The 24,061-nt window shown below is 42.7% G+C and overlaps 1 protein-coding gene across 1 annotated transcript; it reads right to left on the bottom strand.

Moving 5' to 3' along the window:
• Window positions 1-2,028: 2,028 nt before the first annotated feature.
• Window positions 2,029-23,975, bottom strand: GFI1 (growth factor independent 1 transcriptional repressor). Its single transcript, XM_086953935.1, has 6 exons — window positions 23,676-23,975; window positions 20,261-20,416; window positions 14,315-14,778; window positions 12,498-12,635; window positions 10,163-10,328; window positions 2,029-4,190 (listed from the first exon to the last, which is right to left on the bottom strand). Exons 1-6 carry the CDS (start codon window positions 23,788-23,790, stop codon window positions 4,012-4,014), a joined length of 1,218 nt encoding a protein of 405 aa, XP_086810061.1. The 5' UTR covers window positions 23,791-23,975; the 3' UTR covers window positions 2,029-4,011.
• Window positions 23,976-24,061: the final 86 nt, after the last annotated feature.

The raw sequence follows: 24,061 nt of genomic DNA, 5'->3' as shown, positions 1-24,061 counted from the left end.
CATGCTGGAACTGCTCACTGGGTGTCAGGTTGTCTATTGGTTTCAGTTGATGTTTTATTTCAGAGATACGAGATCCTTTGCATTTTTCCTCTAGATAAAACTAGTTCAGGCTATTAAATCCTGGATACAATAACATAACTCTCTATAAAACATTTATAACTGTTAAACTACAATTGATCATTGGGGCACAGAAAGCTGCCAGGTTTCCATTTTTTCTGATTACAATACATAAATGCAAAGAGAAATATATGTTTCCAGTCTGCATTTGTTTTGAAAAGCAGAAAAATAAAAAAGTGCATCTTTTGAATTAATTCCTTGCTGTCAGTTGTGACTGAAAGTAGCGCCTGTCTATCTGTGCAGATAGACAGCATGGAGAGCTAAAGAAGCGCTAACATTTCCTTCCACAGGCTTAGATGCGACTATAAATTTGTATGACGATGCTGACTTTTTCAGGTAAGTGTATTATGTCATTGACGGCTTTATATAGTTCTAAAACGCCACAGACATACAAGTCTGAGTCTTCAATTACTGTTAATGAAATTTGAAAATATATTAGTTGCAACTTCATTTTTCAAATAACAAGCAGTAAAACACGCATAAAATTAGCGAAAATACGCACGAATGATTACAAACAAAATATTGAAAATAAATAAACCAGAGGAGGTTCCCGTACAAGCTGGCCTAAAACATTTACGCTATATTTCCGTTCTTGTTGGTTCACAATAACTTGACTGGCTCAAAGACAAGTTATGTGTCCGTTATGACCTGTGCTCTCGCGTCCCCCCCCCCCCCCCCCCCCCCCCAAGGGAAGATGTACCAGTCGGTGGAGCCCCGGTACCTCCGGTGCAGACTGGCGGGGGCACGTGGACTTCCTGAAAGGGTGAGAGTGGCGGGGGCAGCTGTGAACCGAGAGCAGACCCCCGCACCAATGACATCACTCAGCGTGCACCTACAACACACCCCTTTATTAGCAAACGGAAGTGCAAAGGTGACGGACGGCAACAAATACAGCCAAAGCGGAACTCTAGCACCGCCCCTCAAAGCACGTGCTTCCGGGCCGTTCTTACTGGAGCTCAGGTGGGAGATTATTCTCGAAGTACATTGTTAGCAGCGAAAGCAAAACTAATATAACAACAATATGAACAATAATAATAATTAATAATAACTGCATGTTCTTGTTGATATTGTTATTGATAACCCTAATAATATTGTATGGCAAAACAGCAACAACTATTGGCACATTTTTAGAGTTCCCTTAACATACTTACTTACTGGTAGCAGATCTATGCTAAATCACGCTGGTCAACAAGGCAGTGGCTTTTGGAATTATTTCGTAAGAAACAAACAGTCGCTAATTGTTTGTTGCCTGCAGAAGTGTTTAAATAACGTATCATATTTTATTTGCTTTGTTTATATTGTTGTATTTTATTTCTGACTTGTATGTTAAAACTTACGTTTGTTACATGTTACCGCCACGTGTAAACACTCCGAAACGAACTCATGGTTCTTGTATGTATTTGTGCATAGGAACCGCCCAGTAAATCTATACTTATTTTAATGAAAAGCAATGTTTTCGAAAGAAGGACCGCGTACCCGGTTTGGACAGATAGACAATGTAAACCACACACAAACTCTCAGGATTCTCACTAATAATTAAAGTACCAGCAATAATAAAAACATAATAATACATATTTCACCGTTATTATTCTTTATGTAATCGTGAAATAGCTAAATTAAATAAGCGATGTATCTCCCACAAGCCGTTCGCTTTAGCTAAGTTCAATAAACATGTTGCTTGCATCTATATGCCATGATCGCAGTTAATAAACTAGACTTTCTAAATGCTTCGTAAAGGTAATTTGTATAGCCCTACCATTTTCAAGGATCCCTAGCGTTTTCGAAATCTGGGCACCACTCGCGGTCCGGGGAATATTCGCCCCATACAACATATGTAAAGTAAATGTCAATATGTTGGTGAGTTTCCGTATAATTCGGCGTTCTATAAATAAGACACAAATCACTGCAAAATACAGTTCGGCAATACTTTAATTTAAAACACAATTCAAATAAATATATTAACAGCAATAGGTAAGTTACACTCCATAAAGTTTACATGAAAGTTTATTTACATGCCGTTTAAAGCACGGTGTATTTTTCCTCGAAGGGTAAGGACACTTCAGGCGATGCTAAGTAGTCCCAGCTCTGAGGCCGCCAACCTACAGGGCTGAGCTCAGGACGAAAACAGACAAGGGCAAACCAATCAGCGGCACGAGCGCTTCTGGGGCCTTCCTGCTGATGCAGCCCTGCAGGCCGACGGGGGTCTTTGTTTACTGAGGTCCACGGGAAGAAAAGGACTACATGGAAACGAAGATCAATGTCACTTAATATTGTGGGTGCATCATTAAGGCACTCGTAGTATTTTATGGCGTGTGAGGAGCACGCACAGGACATTCATCCCGGTTATTATAACCCAAAGAAAGAGGTGACAGAGGACCTCAGGAAGCAAATATTTTGTCATTTTAAAGCAAAAAAAAAGTTCTCTGTCAAGTGCCAACGCTAGGTGGTGATACCAAGGAAATAGCAGAACTGGTGAAGAAACGTGATGGTGTATGAGAAGAAAAAATGTAGACAGTATGCTGTTTAGTAAGAACTACAACTTCATAAAGTGCAAACACTTTCCAGAATGCTCCCAAATGACATTATTTAGAGAGACCAGCTCTCTTAACTCCAATATTCACTCCAAACATGGACAGTTTCCCGTGGGCATTCAGGCCCGACCCCCCAACCCCCCACGCCCCGATCACACACAAACACCCAGGCGCCACTACATCTGTTGCACTCATGATAGCTGTGTCCCCGAGCCAAATTTGTATCACACGACCACTGTAAATACACAATAAAGATACGCTCATGGCCTACAGACACACTTGTGCACTGAGATTGTATTGTTTTAAGTGAGTGCATCCCTTTAACTAAATTAAATGTACATATTTAAAGAGTGCATTTTCACCCCAACTGGCCTATTCGCGTATTTACACATTACAAATGTTTATTGCTACCAAACACAGTGGCACTCATTGTATCCACACCATGAAGATGAAAGGCTGAGCGTACACACCAGGATTTCAGCTCATGACCTCGGAGTTGAATCCCTTCAGTACATTCAACAGTGAACTGAGCCACCGGATCCAGGTTTGTCTATTTAAAACTCAATTCTGCCTCACTGTTTATAAAATCAAAGTGCAGTAACAAAATTAGCTGTGGCTACACTTGCTAGCAGCTTATGTAGCTTGAGCTATGTTATGCCTTTTTGTATCTTGAGCTATGCTATGTCTTTTTTTGTATAATGCAACATTCACCAGTTTCTTTATCAACACCGTGGCCCATTTGCTGAACATAAACGGTGCGCCATCATCGTTTTCTTTAACACCAAGATGACATACACGTTTTCAGAATTATGAGGCACGCTGTTATTTTACAGCATTCTTCATAACTTCAATATATGTTTATAAGTCCAGTATCTATTTTACAGTTTTCTGCATAAAGCCAATATCTGTGGTGTGCCTACAAAGGCAGTTTATATTATAGGCTGACCCATACACACTGGCGGTGACAGGTTCGATTCAGCTTTTCACTCGTTTTGGTAAGACTGGTCCAGTGGTGATGGTGGGGCAATTTTTCCAGGAATCGCAGAAAGACGGTTCCACCCTCGCAGTATTAGTTCACAATGCTGTGGTCCGGAATATTCTGCCTGTTCCATAATCCCCTTGTCAGCTCCTGGTGACAGCTACTGGCGGCCATCTTGGATGAGTGGGAAGCTGGTGACGTCATGACGGAGGTTAGCTGAAGGTGCGTGAGGTCAGGAAGGACGGGTTGGCGGCACTGCTAGATGATAAGAGTCCGCTGCTACGAGCATGGCCTCTTCTACTCAACCCTACCGCGTGGTCAGTCCTCTCGTCCCCTAGACTGTCTTTTTGTGTCAGGGCTACCGGCTGGAATGTTCCCAACTGCTCACTTGAGTCCGTGCTGCGTTTCCCGGTGCCTGCGTAGGTCCACCTTCCTCTGAAAGCCCTTCCCGCACAGGTCGCAGCCGAAGGGCTTGAAGCCTGTGTGCTTGCGGCTGTGCGTGATGAGGTTGGAGCTCTGGCTGAAGGCCTTGCCGCAAACCTGGCACTTGTGCGGCTTCTCACCTGCAGGGAGTAGAGAAGAAAAAAAGGTTAGGTATTTCTGTGTAACTTAAACATTTCTGAAGCCACGTGCATGAGGCTAACTTTACAGTACATTAAGAACAAAAAGTCTTGTAATTATGGTGATGGTTAGATTGTAGCATGTTTACTGCCACACGCATCCTGTCGTTTTCTGTGATAGAAGAATTCTCCATAATAGCAGACTAGAGGAATTCTCCATAATAGCACACTATAAGGTGAACCTATATGGAATGTTTACTCATGTTTTGGACATTCAGAGATAAGGTAATTTTTTTATCTTTGAGCCAGGGCCTTAGCGAGGGGTGCAATGAATTCAAATGCAACCAAGGAAAATGAACCCAATTGCCCCTATTTAGGTATAAAAGACTGCCATTACGCTACAGTGGGCCCCTCACACTGCTTGTTATTATGCGGTGTATGGCTGCTGACCCCACCACGTTAACTGCCTCAGGCTCAATGGCCTTCTCTGATTAAGTCAACCAATATTCCTTGGTGCCCATTGGCCACCTGAAGCAGTCAGCGAAAAGAGAACACTCTCCCCAGCACAAACATCTCTCCACTGACAGCTCGTATGAGCAATGTTAGATCTGGGGTGAAATCTTCGGAGAGGTCTGTAGAGAGGCAGGAAAAATGGCACCCAACAATGTGAGTGGACAGCATTGGCCTTAGGAAGGACAAACAAGATGGACCTATAGGTTGTTGTAATTCATTATTTACATACAGAAAAGGCCAACACTGATTAAAACCACACAAAATATGGATTCCCATAGAGATTCTCGTGCGTATTTCTTGCTGTAAGCATTAATTGCTCTAACAGCATAAAACACAATACGATTACTGTATCATACTTACATTTATTTATTAAGAGTTTTATATAGCGCGAACAAGACCCTTTCGGGTGACAGAGCACTTTACAAGAAAAGTAATAGAAGGTATGTTACAAAACGGTAGGCAGTTTACCAAAGTACAATATAAGACACACAGGCAAATGATGAGAAAGCAAACATTTAAATAAACCAGCATGGATAGAGTCCACCTAGTGATAGAACAGTTGGTAGATCTGCAGGAACGAGCAGGAGAAATTACTTGTATCACTGTTGTATGTGGAAGGGTGTGGCAAAAAGCAGCAAGGCACAAGTAGGACAGAGTCCATGGGGAAAGGGATGATTGTCCTCAGTTTGAAAGGAATTTTTTTGCAAATAGAGTTTTTACTTCTTTCCTCAAGATGGACGTGGAAGAGTTGCATCTGATCTCAGGCCGGAGAGAGTTCCAGATTTTTGGGGCAATTCCTGAGAAGGAACAGTTGTACATTTTGTTTTGTACAGGGAGTGGGCATGAGGTTAAAAGCTGAGCACCACAACCAGTGAGCAACCAATGGAATAGCATGGAGACAAAGGCCACTACATCAGGTTTGTCCGCAGATCAACCTTGATTTGAATGTGGGTAGAATCACCTTTCCAGTATAATCAGGAAAAATGAAGCAGATAATGGAGGCTTTAGTCTCCTAATTTCCACACTGACACACAGACCAAACACTCAGAAATACATGTAAAATAATCAAATAAATCCTTAGAAACCCATAGGTGTAAAAGGCATAACATAACAAACATGGTGTGGTGGATGGGCAAAACAATTCAGGCGGGCAGGAATTTAGGCGCAAAGAGACCAGTCTTGTGCCATGTAGGTTTAACAAACTTAGGGCCTCCCATCTGCACTACTCAGAAAGGTCAGTTCTTGTAGTTAGACTGTCTCCGTGTGCTAAATAAAGCGTGCACAAAGTGTTGCCAAATGATCTAATAAAACAGGTGAGGATTAAACCTTAACTTTCAGCAGCCAAAATCCCTCCACCTACCCTTTGCATGAAGATATGCCATCTGCTTACTTGAATGACATACATGGTTGTCAGAACCTTGAGTTGAACTGTATTTCGTACAATAAACAGTACCAAGAACACCTGGCAATATTTAATAAATTCTAACATGTTTTACACTCTATGAGTAATTACATTCATATAAAATCAGATCTCATCTATTTTAAATTATGGATGCAATTTGGCAATATACATTAGCAAAGTCTATGTATTTATCTTTAATATAGGTCTGCAGACATATTGGCTTTGCTAGTAATTGCTTTGCTATCATTTTTAGTAGGCATACCGAAAAACATTAAAAAATGTCTTCTGGTTCGGACCTATGCATGCACGCTCACAAGTGCCATCTCTTTCATCTCGTAATGGATTTTACCATATGTACAATACACATTTTTAAGCTCGAACCGTGAAAATCTTGAGCTCGGCAAACTTTCAGTCAGGGCATATGTAATGTTAAAATCGGTATAGGTTATGAAACCGTACCTTCTGTCCTTAACTAGTGCTCACAACAGATTTTTAATCACACATTTCACCACATTTTAGCATCCCCGGTGTTTTTTTTATCCCCTCACCAGATCACTGAGGTCCCTGTGGCTGCGATCTTCGGGTCCGATTCACAGAATTAACTTAAGACAAAATCTTAAACTTACTACTTTTGGTATTCACAGAATGCACTTACTAAATTTGGTATTCATAGAATGGATGTACGACTACTAACTTTACATCCGCACTCGGGCCGGAGATTCCGGCCCGTAGGTGGGACTTCTGGCCCGGAGGTGGGACTCCAGGCCCGGGGTGGGGATTTAGTCATGGCCCAAATCTCAATGGATGTACGACTACTAACTTTACATCCGCACTCGGGCCGGAGATTCCGGCCCGTAGGTGGGACTTCTGGCCCGGAGGTGGGACTCCAGGCCCGGGGTGGGGATTTAGTCATGGCCCAAATCTCCACCTCTGGGCCGGAAGTCCAACCTACGGGCCGGAATCTCCGCCTCCGGGCCGGAATCCCTGGCCCAAGTGCGGACGTAAAGTTAGTAGTCGCAAATCCATTCTGTGAATACCAAAAGTAGTAAGTGCATTCTGTGAATACCAAAAGTAGTAAGTGCATTCTGTGAATACCAAAAGTAGTAAGTGCATTCTGTGAATACCAAAAGTAGTACGTTTAGGATTTTGTCTTGAGTTCTGTGAATCGGGCCCACTGATCTCCTCAGGACACATTACATTTTATCCTATTGTGTAAATATTTTTCACTTCCCAGGAAACTCTTTCTCCGGTCCCTGCTCAATTGTTTGAAGGTCAGGCAAGCTAAAGTGGCCCTTTTGCATTTACAGCTGCTACCTAATCCTTTGACTCTCTGTGCAGTGTTAAGTTTCTTGTGGGCCACTTATAAATCCAGATTATCTAGAGTGAATTGATTAAGTGATGTAGGTTTTATTTATGTGTACTGTTTTTTAAAATGTTACTGTATTCCTTTTGTTTTTAGATGAATTATTACATAACGTATTGTATCTTATATGGTTGCTTTGCATCCGAATAAAGACATTTATATATATTACCATAAAACAGTCAAAGATGACTGCTTTTGTATGTACTTGTTTGCACATGTTTGCATATGCATCTAAGGCCATCCTTAGATGTTTTTTGCAACACAATATTAAAAAATGGCCAAACATGTGCAAGTTTGTGCATTTGAATATAAACACTCTGCTTTCTGGCCAACTTTAAATGTTTTTTAGGAAGAAAAATAACCATTTAAAAAGGTTACTGGCTAATATTGACTTTACCAATGCAATTATGCAGGCATTGGAACCGCTAGTATTCATGCTTGAGAGTAGTATAGGCTGGTGGGCAGCATTGAGGGGGAGCTTACAAGAAGCAGGGAGAAAGAGAGTTGGGGAAAGGATCAGACAAGTAGGTAGTGGAAGGCTGTGAAGTGTAGAGAGTGTGAAGTGGGAAAAGAGAGAGTGCGTAAAGCACACAGCAGCCGTAATCGGGACGAGAGAGGGAAAGGCAGGAGAGAAAATAGTGCCTCATGCACTGGAAAGCAGTGAATTTATAGGAGGTGTAAGGCACCAAAACAGCTGATAGAGTATGGTAAGAGAGATAGTTGCCTGTTGGCTGATCTGAGGTAAGATTGACTGTGGTTGGAAGAGAACAAACACAAAAAGCCAATGGTTTGAGGTGGGTTGACATAAAGCCCAGTCTAAGTAAATATTTAAGATAGCTCTGTCGACTATAGATAGCTTCATCTTTCTCTATGTGAAACCGAATAGTTCTTCGTTGCCTTTTACTCACTATCATTATGTTTTAGATTCAGTGTATATCATTTTGATAGGTGGTTCAAATATTAATGTACTAAAATAAACTGCTCAGTTGTATTAAAAAAGCCCTGTTCCTTTTTGCGGGAGGATTGACAAATCAATTGCAATCAAAAGTGATGTGCTGTGAAGTTTTTGCTTGCTATTTCAGGGGTTATCCAAATTTAAGTTTCCGATTCATTTACATGCTGAAATCTGCCACCCAAAACCCATATTTTACGTTTACACATATATTTGAGATTGATGGTAATTAATAGTAGGACCTGTTATGCTTTGGCATTGAGGGTGTGGAGCACCTTATATTATAGGAGATAAAGTACCTCCAACCCTGTAAATAACCAAGCCATACGCTCGAATTTCCATGGGCTTTTTTAAGGTACTAAGCTTACATTCTAAAGACTATGTGATCAGGAAACTCGATTTTGTGGGGTTCTTTATCTCACGTATGGTGATCAAATTCTTAGTTGCATAGTATGTAATGTCAGTGATCAAAGAAATCAAACCTATATTTTCTTTTATCAATAGAAATCCAATGTATACACCTATACAAGCATAATCTGTAATTCATATTACATCCCGGGTTCTGAATTTTATTGGCTGCTTGAACACACTTTGCAGTTTGCTCTTTTATTTAGAGCGTTGAAACTTGAGAACAGTAAACTTGTTTCTACTATTTTACCTTAAGTGCTCTGATTGAGAATCTATCTGTAGAAGCTCAATGCACATTTCGGAACAAATATTTAAACTTGATGCTGATCACAGCACAAGACTTCTGTTTGAATCAAAGTGCACTTCTGTAAGATGCATGTGATGCTTAGTTAAGCAGGCTAAAGGCTTGTTTTGGTTCATTTGCTGAGTCAAGACAACAATGCCATAGCATCTCGCCAAATCATCCTTTGGAAACACCCGCCTGAATAAAGACGAAGTAGATCACTGTAGAACAACACTGTTTATAAGATAACGCTGGTATTCAACAGATGTTGGCAATGGAATCACCCTCAAACATGCCTTCTATCAACAGGTATTATTCAGCATCCAGTTTTAACATTGTGTACGTTGCGATGATGGGCATGCAGCAGTGCTACGTGCACAGCAGAAGTAGAACTTTAGGAATCCCTGACAAATGAAGGTACATTTATTTCATAAAATGTCAATCTCATCCTTTGCGAGATAGCATATTGAAAAATAACAATGTGTAAATTGTATGTTGTACTATATTATGTTCTGTACATTACAACACATACCTACATTTGTTCAGCCAGTTGTGCTTTCATAATCTGGCCACCTTTTGCTCTTATGGGATACTCATTGACTGAGACAAAGTGGTCATTTCACTTTGTATCTGGCTGTGTTTTATAATGTTTAAGGGTGCGTCATACTGGATAACAGGCAGCAAGTTTGAACAGGATAGTGCTTTATTTAGTGAACTATTATTTTGGATAGTGGTCGGATAGATCCTGAATGGATTTGCATGGAGGATTAGTGTATGATAATTTATGACTCAATCATATTTTATTAATGCTCTCTGTGAATGATTGCCGTTACTGTATAATGATTCTTTTTGGTTCATTAATCATGAGTTGCTCCATTTTAGAAAAGGGTAGATCAGAAATAGAGATGGTGATAAGCATGTACTATGGTAAGATACAGGAGGCAGAGCATTTTAGATTATTGACAACATATTATTACTTATTCAGGCAGCAATTTAGAAGGTTAAGTTTCCACACTACGTTTCATTCTCTAATGGGATCACTTAAGAGTCTCACCTGTGTGAATAAAAGTGTGTTTCTTCATGTCAGATTTCTGGTGGAACCTCTTTCCGCAGTATTGACATGGGTATGGTCTGGTGTCAGAGTGGATGAGCAGGTGAGTGGACAGGGTTGAAGAACGCTTAAAGCTCTTGCCACAAATCTTGCAATCAAAACTTCTTTCCTGCCAAGGGAAATATAAAGAAAATTGATTGGCGCATTTAAACAAATATTAGTGTAACACGTTGGTTAGGAAGAAAAAGTTAAGCAGAATACCAATTCAAGTGGATATCCCAGAAACAAACTCCAATGGCGGTATGATCAATTTCAAGTGTTCTGCAATATTTAATCCAAATATTGGCATGCAATGGACTGCTTCACCCTTGGTCATAGTTTCTATTATTAGTGAAGACATACAGCTCTTGGATAACATTTCCCATTGAAACACCTTTTAAATGGCATTAAGAGATCATGCTCCATTGACTTCAGTCTCTCTCTAAGACCCCGAGCCTTCTGATAACACCTGCTAAAGGTACCCAACAGGCAGTATGGCATACCAATCTCACAATCAACACTGGTGTCGATGGCCGTGGAATAGGTACTATGTAGTTTTACTTTATTAGTTGGTAGAGACTTTAAGCTATAAAGACAGATGTTTTGGGGCAAATATTCAAATAAAACATATTCCTCTTCACATATTATTAGTAAGATGAAAATATTTAAAAAATGTTGTATTAAAGAAAAATGGTAAATGTTAAATTGAAAGCCACAGATACATATCTGTTCTGGCTGCATACTATGTATGTGAGTATGATTTGCAACCTTACACGTTCATAAAGTAGTAGATTTTTCGTTGCCTTCTTTATGCTTAAGATTCCTAAAGCACGTGGAACATCCATTTTTACCTGGGAATCACTGGCCCATTTCTGGGTATTAACTTGCCTACACTGTAGGGGTGGGTGTGTGTCTACCCAGGAAGCTTCAACTAGTGCAGAATTCATCAGCTTACATTAGTCTTTCACATTACGCACATGCCGGTTTTTCTCATGCAATATGTACTCATTACAAGTGGTTTTCCTCTTCAGTTTCCGGTTGGCTTTGCTCGTCTTCAAAGCTCCATGGAGCACTGGCTTTCTAGGTGCAGTATTCAGTGGTGCATCAGAGGTCTACTAAATGCAGTCTGACCTCCTCATAAAGGGAGTGCTTGTCTAGACCAAAGGTTCCCATTGAACACTGTCAGTACATGCATTTTTTGTGCAGTGCTATAATTGTCAAAATCTACCCTACTAGATGTGCGATGAACAGTCTTGCAATATTCTTGTTTATTTGAAAGCCCTATTTTTAAGTTATTTATTCCACTGAATGTTGTGATGTTTAAGCATGCAAATAAATGGGTGTGTGTCTTTTAAAAATGAATGAGGAGGATGCTTGTAAGCATTGTGTGTACATTTACCTAGAAAGAATCTATATTTTGTTCATGGCAGAAAGGTGGCGCACAAAATATTGACTGATCCCCAAACTACTTCTTTGTTCGATTACTAACTTTGTATGTTGTAGCACTGGGGTTCCATTGGAACTGTTTTACACACTTTTATTTTACTAGGATTGTGTAATGCATCTAATTCCAAGCAGCAGTGATTTTGTTTTTAAAGGAGAGAAGCATAAAACCTGGTCAAATAGAATTTTCTGTACTGATTGTTTTTCGTGAATTCATTTTTTTTCAAAGGGTTTACTGAAACACCTTTGTGTGATGCAAAATGTATGTTGCCTGTACTATGTTTTGCTAAGTGCTGTGTGCGATATGTGCAGATCGTTAACAATGAATTAACAATATTCATTAAAAAAACACAAGTGAAGTAAACCTTGATGACAGACAGTAGAACCAAAAGGCAAGCCAAAGAACGCACCTAGTCAATCAATGAGTGCAAATTGTTAACGTTTTGAACCATACATTTTATTTCTAGGGTCTTCATCAGGACGGAACCACTCAATTTTAGTCAACTGAAAAATATACTTGATTTAGAGAAAGAAATACATTTAAATCGTAATAGGATTGCACAGCTTTGTTAGCAGGCAACATATATCAAGGATCCACCACTTTCTACACATGCGGTTATATATATACATATATATTTTTTACAAACTTTAAGCTTGCAGTTTTAAATCAAGATTTTTGAAAACGTACAATGATCTCTCACCAGTGGAAAGTTGCTGTGTCTGCAATGTTAAATCTGTTACCCCTAAGATTGTGGTTAAATCACAACATTCACCTCCTGTTGACCATGCCTTTTCAGACCTGGCAAGGCGTCTGCAGTTGCAGTAATCTGAGCAGATGTTGAATGAAAGCATTTACCTGGGAGTGAACGGCTTTGTGTTGCTCCAGGCTCACTGCATGTCCAAAGGTTTTTCCACAAATCTCACATGCAAAGGGCCTTGTACCACTGTGGGATCTGCGCACATGCACTTCAAGTCCATGGGGAGTGGAGAAAACCTGAAGGGCAGAGGAAAGTTCTGAGTTGTTTGCATGAAGAAAGGCAGAATACTACTTTATTTAACAGCAAATATAAAAAGGTAGTCATAATAATCGGCGGATTAACCGCTAAAAATTGTGAAGCTGCCGCTATACATATAGCATTCAAGTTGTAGCTCTACATATGAAACATGGATTTTAAATCGAATATGAAAATTCTGTGGGCCTGGTTCACAAACTGTTTTATGGCTGCCAGTTTAACATGCTCATTTTGGGGGCTTCTACAAAATTGAAACTTTGTACGGTCCTCAAAACCTTTGCAAGTAGTTTAGCACTTTGTAAACACTTGTAAATGTAGACCAAAAAAACAGTTAGCTTAAGAGTGTTTCTAGAGATTGTAAAGTGGAAGGGATCATCCCAATTTGCAGTGAGGTGTAGGGAAAATTCGTTTTCCTTGTGGAGAAAGAGGAAATCGTTTATATTGAAAATCCACTGTTATCTCTAACCCTCAGCAGGCAAATGTTTGACGAGAGAAAATCTGCCTGTAATGAGATCCAGGAACACTCCAGGACATCTGGCAGAGGCATAACTTATAAAGTTCTTTAATGTTTAAAGCAGTAGTTATCCACGCTCATATCACCTTTTGGATGCTACAAAGAGAGAGTTTAGATGAGCAGTTGGCGCGACTGCAAATCGCAAGTACCTTGAATTGGGGGAGATGTTTCAGTATTGAAAATGTAGGAAGATATTTCCTACCCTGTTTCGTAAACTATAAGTGCAGGAAATGTGCATGATATGGACTCTCATAAAGTCCGTCCTCCACTTTCCCAAACTCACATCAGTCTCGAAAGTGTATGGGTGTTGCGAGACCTCATGTTATATCTGTTCGGTTCACTTTCATGTCTAACGTACTAACCACAAAGGTGTTACGAAATGACAGCTGTTTGCCTGTGGATATCTATAGGGTTCTGCCAGTAGCTTTGTCAGTTTCTGTATTTGTTACTTATCCTCTGTAACCCCAAATACCCTACATTATACACAAACTGAAAGATCTTAAAACTTTCACAAGGTGTAGTTGTAAGTATGTCAGTTTTTTAGGAAAATACACGACAGGGGTTACTGCTCACAAAAAAATAATTCAGATGTAAGGATCTCAGTAAACATGATCTGTATCTTTCCTTTGACTTTTATATGAACTCAGTTGATTACTTTTTTGCAACACAGAGGTCCCATACATTTGTCTGTATGAAACCAAACTCATGTACGATGCAATGCGATGGGCATTTGTATAGTGCATTTCTACCATTCGTGTGATGCCTTGAAACGGTTTTGGAATCTGGGTTTCCTTTATGGTTCTCGGATTCTCTTTGACCAGACTCAAGATATTCTGCTGGTAAAATGTTTAGTCCTGCTTCATTTTATTTACATTGAGGTATTAAGAATAATGGCCAGCTAGGATGGAGTAATAAACTAATGTATTGGTAAGTGATGGATTTTTTTCAGTGGTTGGTTGGTGATCACCAGAATTGCATGTGGATTATAATTTCCGAGTGTAACTTCTTGTTTGGTTAAAACTTTGCCCATTTGGTACACATTCACATACTATACCTCTATGACCGATCTTGTATCACAATTTTCACACACCATTGCATTATGGGTGTTAGAGAACACACACCTGGGTGTTTTGTACTCCGACTTACCTTGCTGCACTTGATGCACTTGTAGGTTCCATTGTTGAGAAGTAGGCGTGTACACAGCATCTCTGACTCCATCTTAATGGTGCAGTTCTTTTCTTGCATGTGGAGACCATGTTCCTGGTACAGTGCAGAGCGCTCACTGTACAGCGCAGGAGCAGAGCCAAAGTCGCTATACAGTGCTAGACTGGGGCTGTGCTCCCTGCCGAAGAGGATGGGCTCTGCTCCTTGTTCTCTGTTGTACATCGCAGTCACTGGTTCATGTTCCCTGCTGTAAAGCGCTGTCCCTCGTTCCCTGTCATAGGTTTCGGGGCCTCGGTCCCTGCAGAGCCCAAGTGCAGCGCTGTGCACCAGGGGCCGGCCTTGAGACACCAGCTGCCGTAGTTCTGAACCTATCAAGCTGCTCCAGTAGGGCTTGAAGGACAGTGGGTGAGTGGTGTTCTCATCCACACAAACAGATTTCTCAGAATCTGCAACACAAGAAAAAGGAATATGGTTAGTTTTCTTCACACCACAGATATTTGTTCAATAGAGTTTGCCTCGTGGGAGAAGTTATTCCACCAAATACTGTTTTCAATGCGGTTAAAAGAGGCTCAAATTATCCCACGTCCAGTGAAAGATGTTAAGCCGGTCTCATCTTTGTATCCTTCTAGCACCACAGCACCAGGCCCCAGGTGATGAGGGACACCTTCAGCCAGCTGTGGCATGTTTAGTCCTGTGCACTGCAGGTACGGGGCCCATATGAGGGGTGCATTTTTTTTTAAAACAAATGTCTATTAGGTATTTTGACACTTGGACTTTCGCATACAAAAGTTCAATTATATAATTAGTACCAACCATGCAAAGTGAATGTGACAAACTTAAAAACATGTTTTTGTATCTCAGAAAACTCATTTCTGATAAATTGTGGGGAATGTGAATGGTGTGTGGTGGGTATCCGTCCAGCTCGCCACCTAAACATTCACAAAATTGAATTTTGTTCGACCTCTTTGGTGGATTGACCAATGGCAAAGGATTATTCAGGCATATCTTTTAGTCCCTTTTTCTTGGGCAATCCATTTCCAATCCTTTCCACTGCACAAGGGAAAAAAGAAAAAAGTAGAGGAAAATAAAGGGGGATGGTGGCAGTACAGATAGACAATGCCTTATGCACTTGTTTGTCATGGCTGTATTTTTTCATCTACAAGGCTTTTCATGGATTTTCATCTATATATCTCAGTTGGTATTGGTGTGTTTGCCAGGAGTGGGTTGTATTATGTTATGTTTTGGACAGGACCATCCACTAATAACTTTTTAACAGATGCTTAACAAATGGTAAATTTCCCTTTTCTAATTTTTCACACATGGCTGAGAAAAGTGGCAGTAATATCTGTTAGCCCTTGAAACTAGTTCCCCATGAGGCTGCCTGGCCAGTTCTCTAGATGGCATAGGCGAAATTGCATGGCTAATTCTATAAATGGGCCTGACCTTAGTATTTTCCTGAGGAAAATCGTCCTTCTCTTTGTATGCCGTTTGCAGTCGAGGAAAATGTGGGTAATGTTTTCCCTTGACTTTCTATCACAACAACATTCTGCATGCCAACCCAACTTCTATTATTATCTTTGTTTACGAGTATGCAGCAATTTCACTCATGCCAGAGCAATTGTGTACAATCTTCCAGGCCTTTCAGTATAGGAGGACATGGTTATTGTGGAGGTTGCAGATCGACAATCCTCAATCCAGTGGATGACTCTGAGTGATTCAATTTGTTCATGCCATTCTCTATGATCGAGAGATTTATATTTTAATTCTCTTGTAAACAGTAAACTATAACCTATGTGGCTTGGAGACAATCTACTGGAAAGAAATATCTGATTGTAGGTTCAAGTTCCTTTCTTAAAGGGACAGTGATCCTTCTTGATGGCTTTAGTAATTGGTTTAATTAACTCCTGAACACCAAAGTGGGAGAGGCAATGACAACTGAGCAAATATTCAAAGGGTTCAGATCCCACAGCGAGAAGGATGACTGTGATGACAGAAAAAGTAGTTCTTTCACATTGATGCTGTTGTAAATTCTTTTTATTCCATATTTAAAACACAGCAGCCAATGCGTTTCACCCATGCGTGTTTCTTCAGGGCAAAATAAGGGGTCCACACAGTTCATGGAGGGGCTGGGGAGATATCTCCAGAAGTTGTTCCAGGGCAGTCCACACTAGTTTAAATAATTATTTATGATGTAGAACCTAAACAATATTCACTCTATGAGCCTCTGTAGTGGCTGTCCCTTTCAAGGACCAGTGTATATACGGTGTAACGCGATCAATTGCTAGCCTTTTGAAACTGCCCTCCAAGAGAAACCTAACACGTTTTTGTCAGAAAACACTCGTCGTGTAGCCAGAAAACCAAGGAAGGCTGAAGCAGCTGGTAGGGTGATTTACCTGCTACTTTCATGGATGAATTCTGCTCTACAAGCTTACTTCAGCACATGCCACGAAGGATTCAGGATCTGAACCCTAATAGTATCTGCTCAGTTGTCATTGCCGCTCCCACTTTGTGTGTTCATGTATTGTATTTGAAACCAATTTTGGGTGGCTGGTTTCCTGAGGTGGGAATTGACTGCTAGCAAACTATCTGCAGCCTTTTTTTAATTAAAAACATGGGTAGTTGATGAAGCAAGATACACCCTGCCACCGGGTCTGTGTGCAGTTTAATTAACTCCTCCCAACAAAAACTTACTACATGAGATAAGCTGCCATGCTTGGTGGCACAACACCCTGTTGAGACATTGAAGGTCCACAGATATATAGGCACAATCAGATCGCAGGGCTGCACGTTGTGTCGCTTGTGGTATAAGTTTACCTTTGGTGTGGATCCAAATCCCCTGTTTATTCTATACTTGACCATATTTCAGTGGTGTGAGTGATGATTGATTCTTTTGTGGCATGTGCTAAAGTAAGCTTGTAGAGCAAAATTCATCCATGAAAGCAGCAGGTAAATCCCCCTACCAGCTGCTTCAGCCTTCCTAGGTTTTCTGGCTACATATGGATTCAAGCAGTTAGAAGCTGCAAATGTTATGACCAGGTAGGTGAAGGTTTAAACTCTTTTCCCTGTTTCACTTTCAGTCCCCTTTAGATTTCCTCTCATCATGATTTTGCTTTTGTCTTTGTTTATCTACATACTGTTTTCTTTGCAATATTTTTCTGTTTGTTATAAAGGATGTTGTAAGGCATTGGGAGTACACAGATATAGAACAGAGTTGTTTGAATAGAGTAAGACAGGGACTGACTTCTATTGGATTGTTGGTGTATTGAAGGCCTTTCCAAAAGCTCTTCAGAAAAGTTGTTTATGTACGCAGTGAAGAGGAAAAGGGCCAACAAACATCTTTGTTTTAGTGCTATTTTTAATTGTAAATTTGGAGTCAGTTGGCCATATGCTCCTTACCTCACCTGTGCAGTTTTAATGTGTTTAAATCTTCTTTGGTAGAAGGATCACATATAGATTAATGAGGGTGTTTTCGACTTCCGAACATAATTTGTTCCCATCTATAGGATCAAACATTGCTAAAACAGGTGCATGTGTGGGTTTGTTTTTTTGCTTTATATATTTCGACGTCAGATGTTTTAGAGTGAAGGTCTGAGCTGTGGTGGAGAGAGCAGGTCAAACTTCCTCTTGGTGAGCAGTCAACATATAAAATCAAGAGTCCTTTGTCCCCTACTCATCTCCTCAAGAGTATGTGGGTCACTATCTTGGCTCCCACATCTATCAGTCTAAGGGACTGTGTGGCTTCTGGTATCAAGTCTTGCTCTTGTTAAACCAGGCCTCAGGGAAAGTCCAGGATTCCAGGCAGTGGTGGTAAAGCTTCTGTAAACCCTTGACACACCATTATGGGAAGACGTGAATAGCTTGTTCACCAGGAGGTTGGGCCTACCATGGTTCTTTTTCATTTTCATAGGCTTCCTCAATTTGCTTAATCGAAAAGCAACTTTTGATGTAATTGATGTTCCATGTTATTGCCTGGCATAGTCTTCTGTTGAGGGTCACCATCTGCCAGCCCGCGTTTCTGAACTAACTGACCTCTGCCTCTGTCTCTGTGGGGTGAGGGTCACCATCACCCAGTCCTGGTTTCTGAACTCACTGACCTCTGCCTCTGTGGGGTGAGGGTCCCCACCAGCCAGTCCTGGTTTCTGAACTCACTGACCTCTGCGGTGAGGGTCACCACCAGCCAGTCCTGGTTTCTGAACTCACTGACCTCTGCCTCTGTGGGGTGAGGGTCACCACCAGCCAGTCCTGGTTTCTGAATTCACTGACCTCTGCCTCTGTGGGGTGTGGGTCACCACCAGTCAGTCCTGGTTTCTGAACACACATCCCAGTGCTTCCTGCCCTTCTCAGGGCAGATCACCATCACTGCGCTCATCGCAGCACCCGTGCCCTCTTTTGTGCCTATCACCTTCCCTGTGTACATTCCAGTACCGCCTTCCTTACTCTGTCAACATCACCCTCCCTGCGCGCATGCCCGTGCCTCCTTCCTTACTCTATCCAGATCACCCTCCCTGCGCGCATCCTTCCGTACTCCCCCTCCACCCGTGGACATTTCAGTATTGGCGTCTTTAATAATGCGGTTGAATCAGGCTGGCAACTAGAGCCAACTTTCGGGAGGTGGGTGGGGGGGGCTTGAAAAATATTTGGGGGGGGGGGGCTAATTCTTCCAACCATAGACAGAGTGACTGAAAGAAGGGGTGAAAATACAACAAACGCCTACTTTACAAGTAAATGGTCTTTTAAAGACCTGTTAAGTAGTCGGGTGCGGCTGCAATTAGATGGTCGCCAGCCCGCAAAGCTGTGTCAGCCCGGGCTGACACACACGACCGGAGGTGGGGGGGTGGGGGCAGGGGCTGAAGCCTCGTGAGCCCAATGGGTGTTGCGCGCCTGGGTTGAACTGCAGGAATGAATCAACTCTTTCGGTCGGCACAAGCGCCACCTGCTATTTTCACACTCTGTGGTGACCCCTTCCCCCGGCCGCCGTGAAAATCTCAGTAAGATTTGCCCACAAGTGTAGTACAAAAGTGCAGCACGTGCACACACTTTGCATAAGAATGCCGTCGTACAGAGAGTAGCAGCCCACTGTGTCCGAACAGGCGCACAGCGAGCGGCCTCTTTGTTCGCGTGCACGCGCCGTGGTGTGCCCGTGGCTGGTGGAGAGAAACACGCCCTGGCGTTGGCTGCAAGCACAGTCCAAATGACGCCGAATCCGTGGGAGTCGTGAGTGCTCGGTTAAATCCGTGCGCGGAGATAAAACCTCACACTCCGAAACGTGCCTGTAGGCAGGCTAGAATAGGTGGCTTTTAAATTGTACCGTGCCATTGCTTTCACACCATTTAACAAGCACTCAAAATGTCGTCTTTTTCAAGTTTGTTTTTCACTGCAAACGTTGCCATAGTGTACACATGATTTATATGGTTAAGACAATCGATAACAAACTATTAATTAAAATAACAAAATAAAAATACTTTTAAAGTAAGTCTCTGGAAAATCGTAGACATAACGTTGTTATTGTACACATGATTTACATTTCTAATTTAAGACAAGTTGAAGAATTATTGATAACTGTGAAGAAAACATTTCCGAATTGTGTAGCTCTGAGGTTGTTGACAAACACTGGTGTGAGTTCTAGTGATGACTGAACCCCTTTACTGTGCTTTAACATGCAGACCCCCAGACTGCGCCGTGCACCTTGTGCATATAAACCCGTCGGCGTCTCCAGCTGCAGTGCCCTTGGTGTGAGGCACAGGAGGCACAGCTCGGGTATACGCCGAGTTCATACGGGTACTGCGCCCGAGTGTTCTGTATGTACAGAAGGCACTGCTTGTGTGCCAGTGCCGCGACCCGGCCTGTATGCGGTGTACGCTGCACAAGCCCCAACTGTGCAGATTAGCCCCGTCCTCCCGCTACCCACCAGGGCCCACATGAACTTACCTGGGGACACGGAAGGAGAGGGCGGTCTCCAGAAGTCTTCTATGTCCGGGCTTCGGTCGCACACGCTGCCCTCGCAGCTGGGCGGAGACTCGGGGGGCACCGGGGCCGCCTCCCCCGGGGACAGGCTACCCCCATGGGTGGCCGACGGGTGGTTGGCTGCAAGAGAGAGAGGAGGAGGGCATCAGAATGGCGCAGCGCAGCACCTCACAGTATAGCGCCTCATCGTATGTCGCAGCACTACAGCTCGGCATGGCGTGCACAGCAGGGGACAGTGCAGTGCAGCACTGCAAGTGCCGAGATATAACAATGTTTACTTCAACTAGATGTAACAATTTAATGTTCTCAACCATGACGCTTTTGCTCTTAAAAAACATTTATTTCAATTTAACATCATCGTTTATGTCCTGCTTTAGCTCAGGTTCTGAATCATGTTCAACTAATTATTTATGAAAAATATGTATTGTTCATCTTTAAGTGGACACGTTGAATCAAAGGTACGTTACACTGCAACAATTGTTAAAAATTCATCCTGTGGTGCTGAACTTGTTTCACAAAAAGTGCTTGTGACAATTTATTTGCACAACACTAACATGTCAGTGTCCTTGCTGCATACCAAGACTGTATCTAGGCTGGAACATAGGCCGTGTTTCCATACTATCATGAATAAGAAGCTCTTTCCCCCGGATATAATCCTAAACTCATGCCTGCCGCGTTTGGACCAAAACTACATTAAGGGGCCCCATCAGGGCAAAAGTTCAAGGATCGGACAACTCTTAGACTCTAGTTCAGGGGTCAGCTTAATTTGTGAGTGCCAATTCTGATTTGTTCGAACACAGGGACTCAAATCCGATAGGCAATTCTGATATATCGTATTCAAAGAAGTGATGGACCGCTCGGGAAAAGATTTGAGGGCCGCATTGTCCTTGGCGTCTCGTCTCTGGAACCCCCCAGGACCCTCGGGTGTTGCAGGCGCCTTACCATTCGGAGGGCAGGCACCTATAGGAATCGAGAGTTTCAATCAGGGAATCAACTCTCAGAATAGGAAATGTATCTGATTTTTATATTTTTTTTTCTTGATGAGGTTAATAATATGAGTTGTGACTGAAACGCGTTGACACTTCAGAGGTGATGATTGGTAAAAAAATAATAATAAGTGATGTAAAAAAGTGAGGTTATTCCTGAAAGTACGAAAAAAAGGCGCGAGTCTCAAACATAGATACAGCTTCGTTATGCAATCAAGGACGCTGAAATCTTAGTGTTGTGCAAAGAACGAGTTGCCACAAGGACTTATTGTGAAATAGGCACAAGGACCAACGAATGCATTGTTAGCTACTGTTGTGAAGTCTAAGTACCACTGCTTGACTCTGTACACTTAAAGATGGGCAAAAAAGACGAGTCTAAAGAATACAAGGGGTTTATGGGATCCAGTGCCTCGGGCATATCAGTTCATTAAGTATGAGGATACATTGGAACTGTACTCCCGTGCATTGCAAAGAGGGAATGGCATTCAGTGGGTTCTTTTAGCTGAAGGAAAAAGACCCCTAAATGCTTTTCTTCGTTTTTTCGATTGTCTAACTGACATTCATTTGGATTTACTGGGCCACGCCCCTTATTACTGATAGTACTGCAAGCACAGCATTGCGGACAGGGAATTACACAGCACAGCGCATACCAATACAGTGCAACACGACAGGGCACAGTGTAGCGCATACCAATGCAGCACAAGACGCAGGGCGCGGTAAAACACAACAGGGCAGGGTGAAACACATCAAGGCACAGTTCAACGCAGCAGAACTCAGTACAACACAGCAGGGAGCAGTACAACACACCAAGGCACAGTACAACACAGCAGGGTCGAGTATAACAAAGCAGGGCACAGTACAACACAACAGGTCCCAGTATAACACAGCAGGGCACAGTATAACACAGCAGGGTCCAGTATAACAAAGAAGGGCTCAGTACAATACAGCAGGTCCCAGTATAACACAGCAGGGCACAGTATAACACAGCAGGTCCCAGTATAACACAGCAGGGCACAGTACAACACAGCAGGGCACAGTAAAGCGCATCTCCATTTAGCGTACTGTAATACAGAGCAGAGCAACGCATTACAACAACCCACTACGGCAGAATACACCGAAGCACAGCACACCACAAAACATGGCATCAAGGTACCGTGCAGAGCATATTCCATACAGTACCGGTCTTAGGGTGGCCGCCAGCATAAAATAGCGCAGTGCGGTACATTGTGGTAGGGTGAAACGGAGAACCTCACAGTACAGCGCCTAGACTGGTCGAGCCAACTCTGGAGGCCTTTTACATTAAACGAAATCTTCAGCAAACGCCCACGACATGTACTCCAACATCTATAACCGGTGCCACATTGTAAGGTGTAAAAGCTGCACAGGGCGCCCTCCCCGGGCCGCCCTCGGGGACCCCCCCCTCCCCCCCCCCCCCGCCCTTCTAAGCAGATGAACTGCTCAGGAATCCGACTTTGGGGACGGATCTCCGAGCCGGGCACTGACACACAGGACGAGAGTCCGCCACCCCCGGTGGAAGCCAGGTCAGAGCAGAAACAACCCGGACACCGTACATGTATCCTTTTCTTTTTTATATATAGCTTATTTCGTTCTTACTTGACATTCCCCGTTTAACTAAACGACCCAGTTGACGCCGTAATTCAGAAGAAAGGCATTTAACTCAATAAAAGCTCGCGAAGAGTACACAGTGTTTGTGAAATCTATACATGGATAATGTCATCTGCGTTTAATAAAGAAAGGTATATACGTGAATTTTTCTTTTTAAATGTGTACTATATATATATATGTGTGTATGTGTTTCTGTATATATATATATATATATATATATATATATATATATATATATATATATATATATATATATATATATATATATATATATATATATAAAACGCACTTATACCTTTGGACATTTTTCGTAACCGCGCATTTACATTTAAATGAAAAGCCATCTATGCGTATAATATTTGAATTGTGTATTTCCCCCGCGTATTAGATGCAGTGGCACACGCCCCTAGTAATAGAATGATTCGTTGTATATGATTTAGCTAACTGATGTGTGAAAGGTTGTTTTTAATAAAGCAAGTGACATGTCTCCTGCTGGATACGGATTCCAGGATTGCATAGGAGTAAAAGCCGCCTCGCGGAGAGGGCTCGCAGTGAACGAGGCGTCACCTCAGACCAGGCGGGGAGATGTTTGCAGAGACACGGGCAGCTCCCGCGCGTGGCGTGAATGCAGTGCCACTGGTCTGGGGTGGCACACTTCTGATTTATGCCCAGGGGTTGGTAGGGCAAAGATGCGTCAATAAGGATCTATGCTCCGGTGTTCCGAGGCAGACACCCCCCGCCCACACCCCGTGCCCCCACCGCCATACCTGCACAGATGTGGGCCAGCACGGAGTCCAGCTGCAACCCGTAGTCCCGCTCGGGGGAGCGCGGCTGGTGGTAGCTGTGGGCTTTCTTGCTCTTCACCAGGAAGGAGCGGGGCATGGTGCGCTGCTGGAGGTGGCCGGTGCTGCTGGAGATGGCTGTCCGCTCTGCCCCTGCTGCCGGTGGTGGTGGCCTCGCTGCCGGGCAGGTGTGGTCGCCGCCTCCTCCTCCTTCACTCTCTGCTTCTGTTTACAGCCGCTGCCCTCCCTCCTGTCACGCAGGCTGCGGTGAATGACTTTAAGGCCGGTGCCGGCTGCTCTGCGGGGACATTTGACAACCCATTGGTTGGGGGTGTTAACCTGGCTCGAGACAGCCTGAGAGCGCGCGGGGC

The sequence above is a fragment of the Lissotriton vulgaris genome, chromosome 1_1 (genome assembly GCF_964263255.1).
Source record: "Lissotriton vulgaris chromosome 1_1, aLisVul1.2, whole genome shotgun sequence".
Classification (NCBI taxonomy): Eukaryota; Metazoa; Chordata; class Amphibia; order Caudata; family Salamandridae; genus Lissotriton; species Lissotriton vulgaris.
This window is presented reverse-complemented; position numbering and strand designations above follow the sequence as displayed.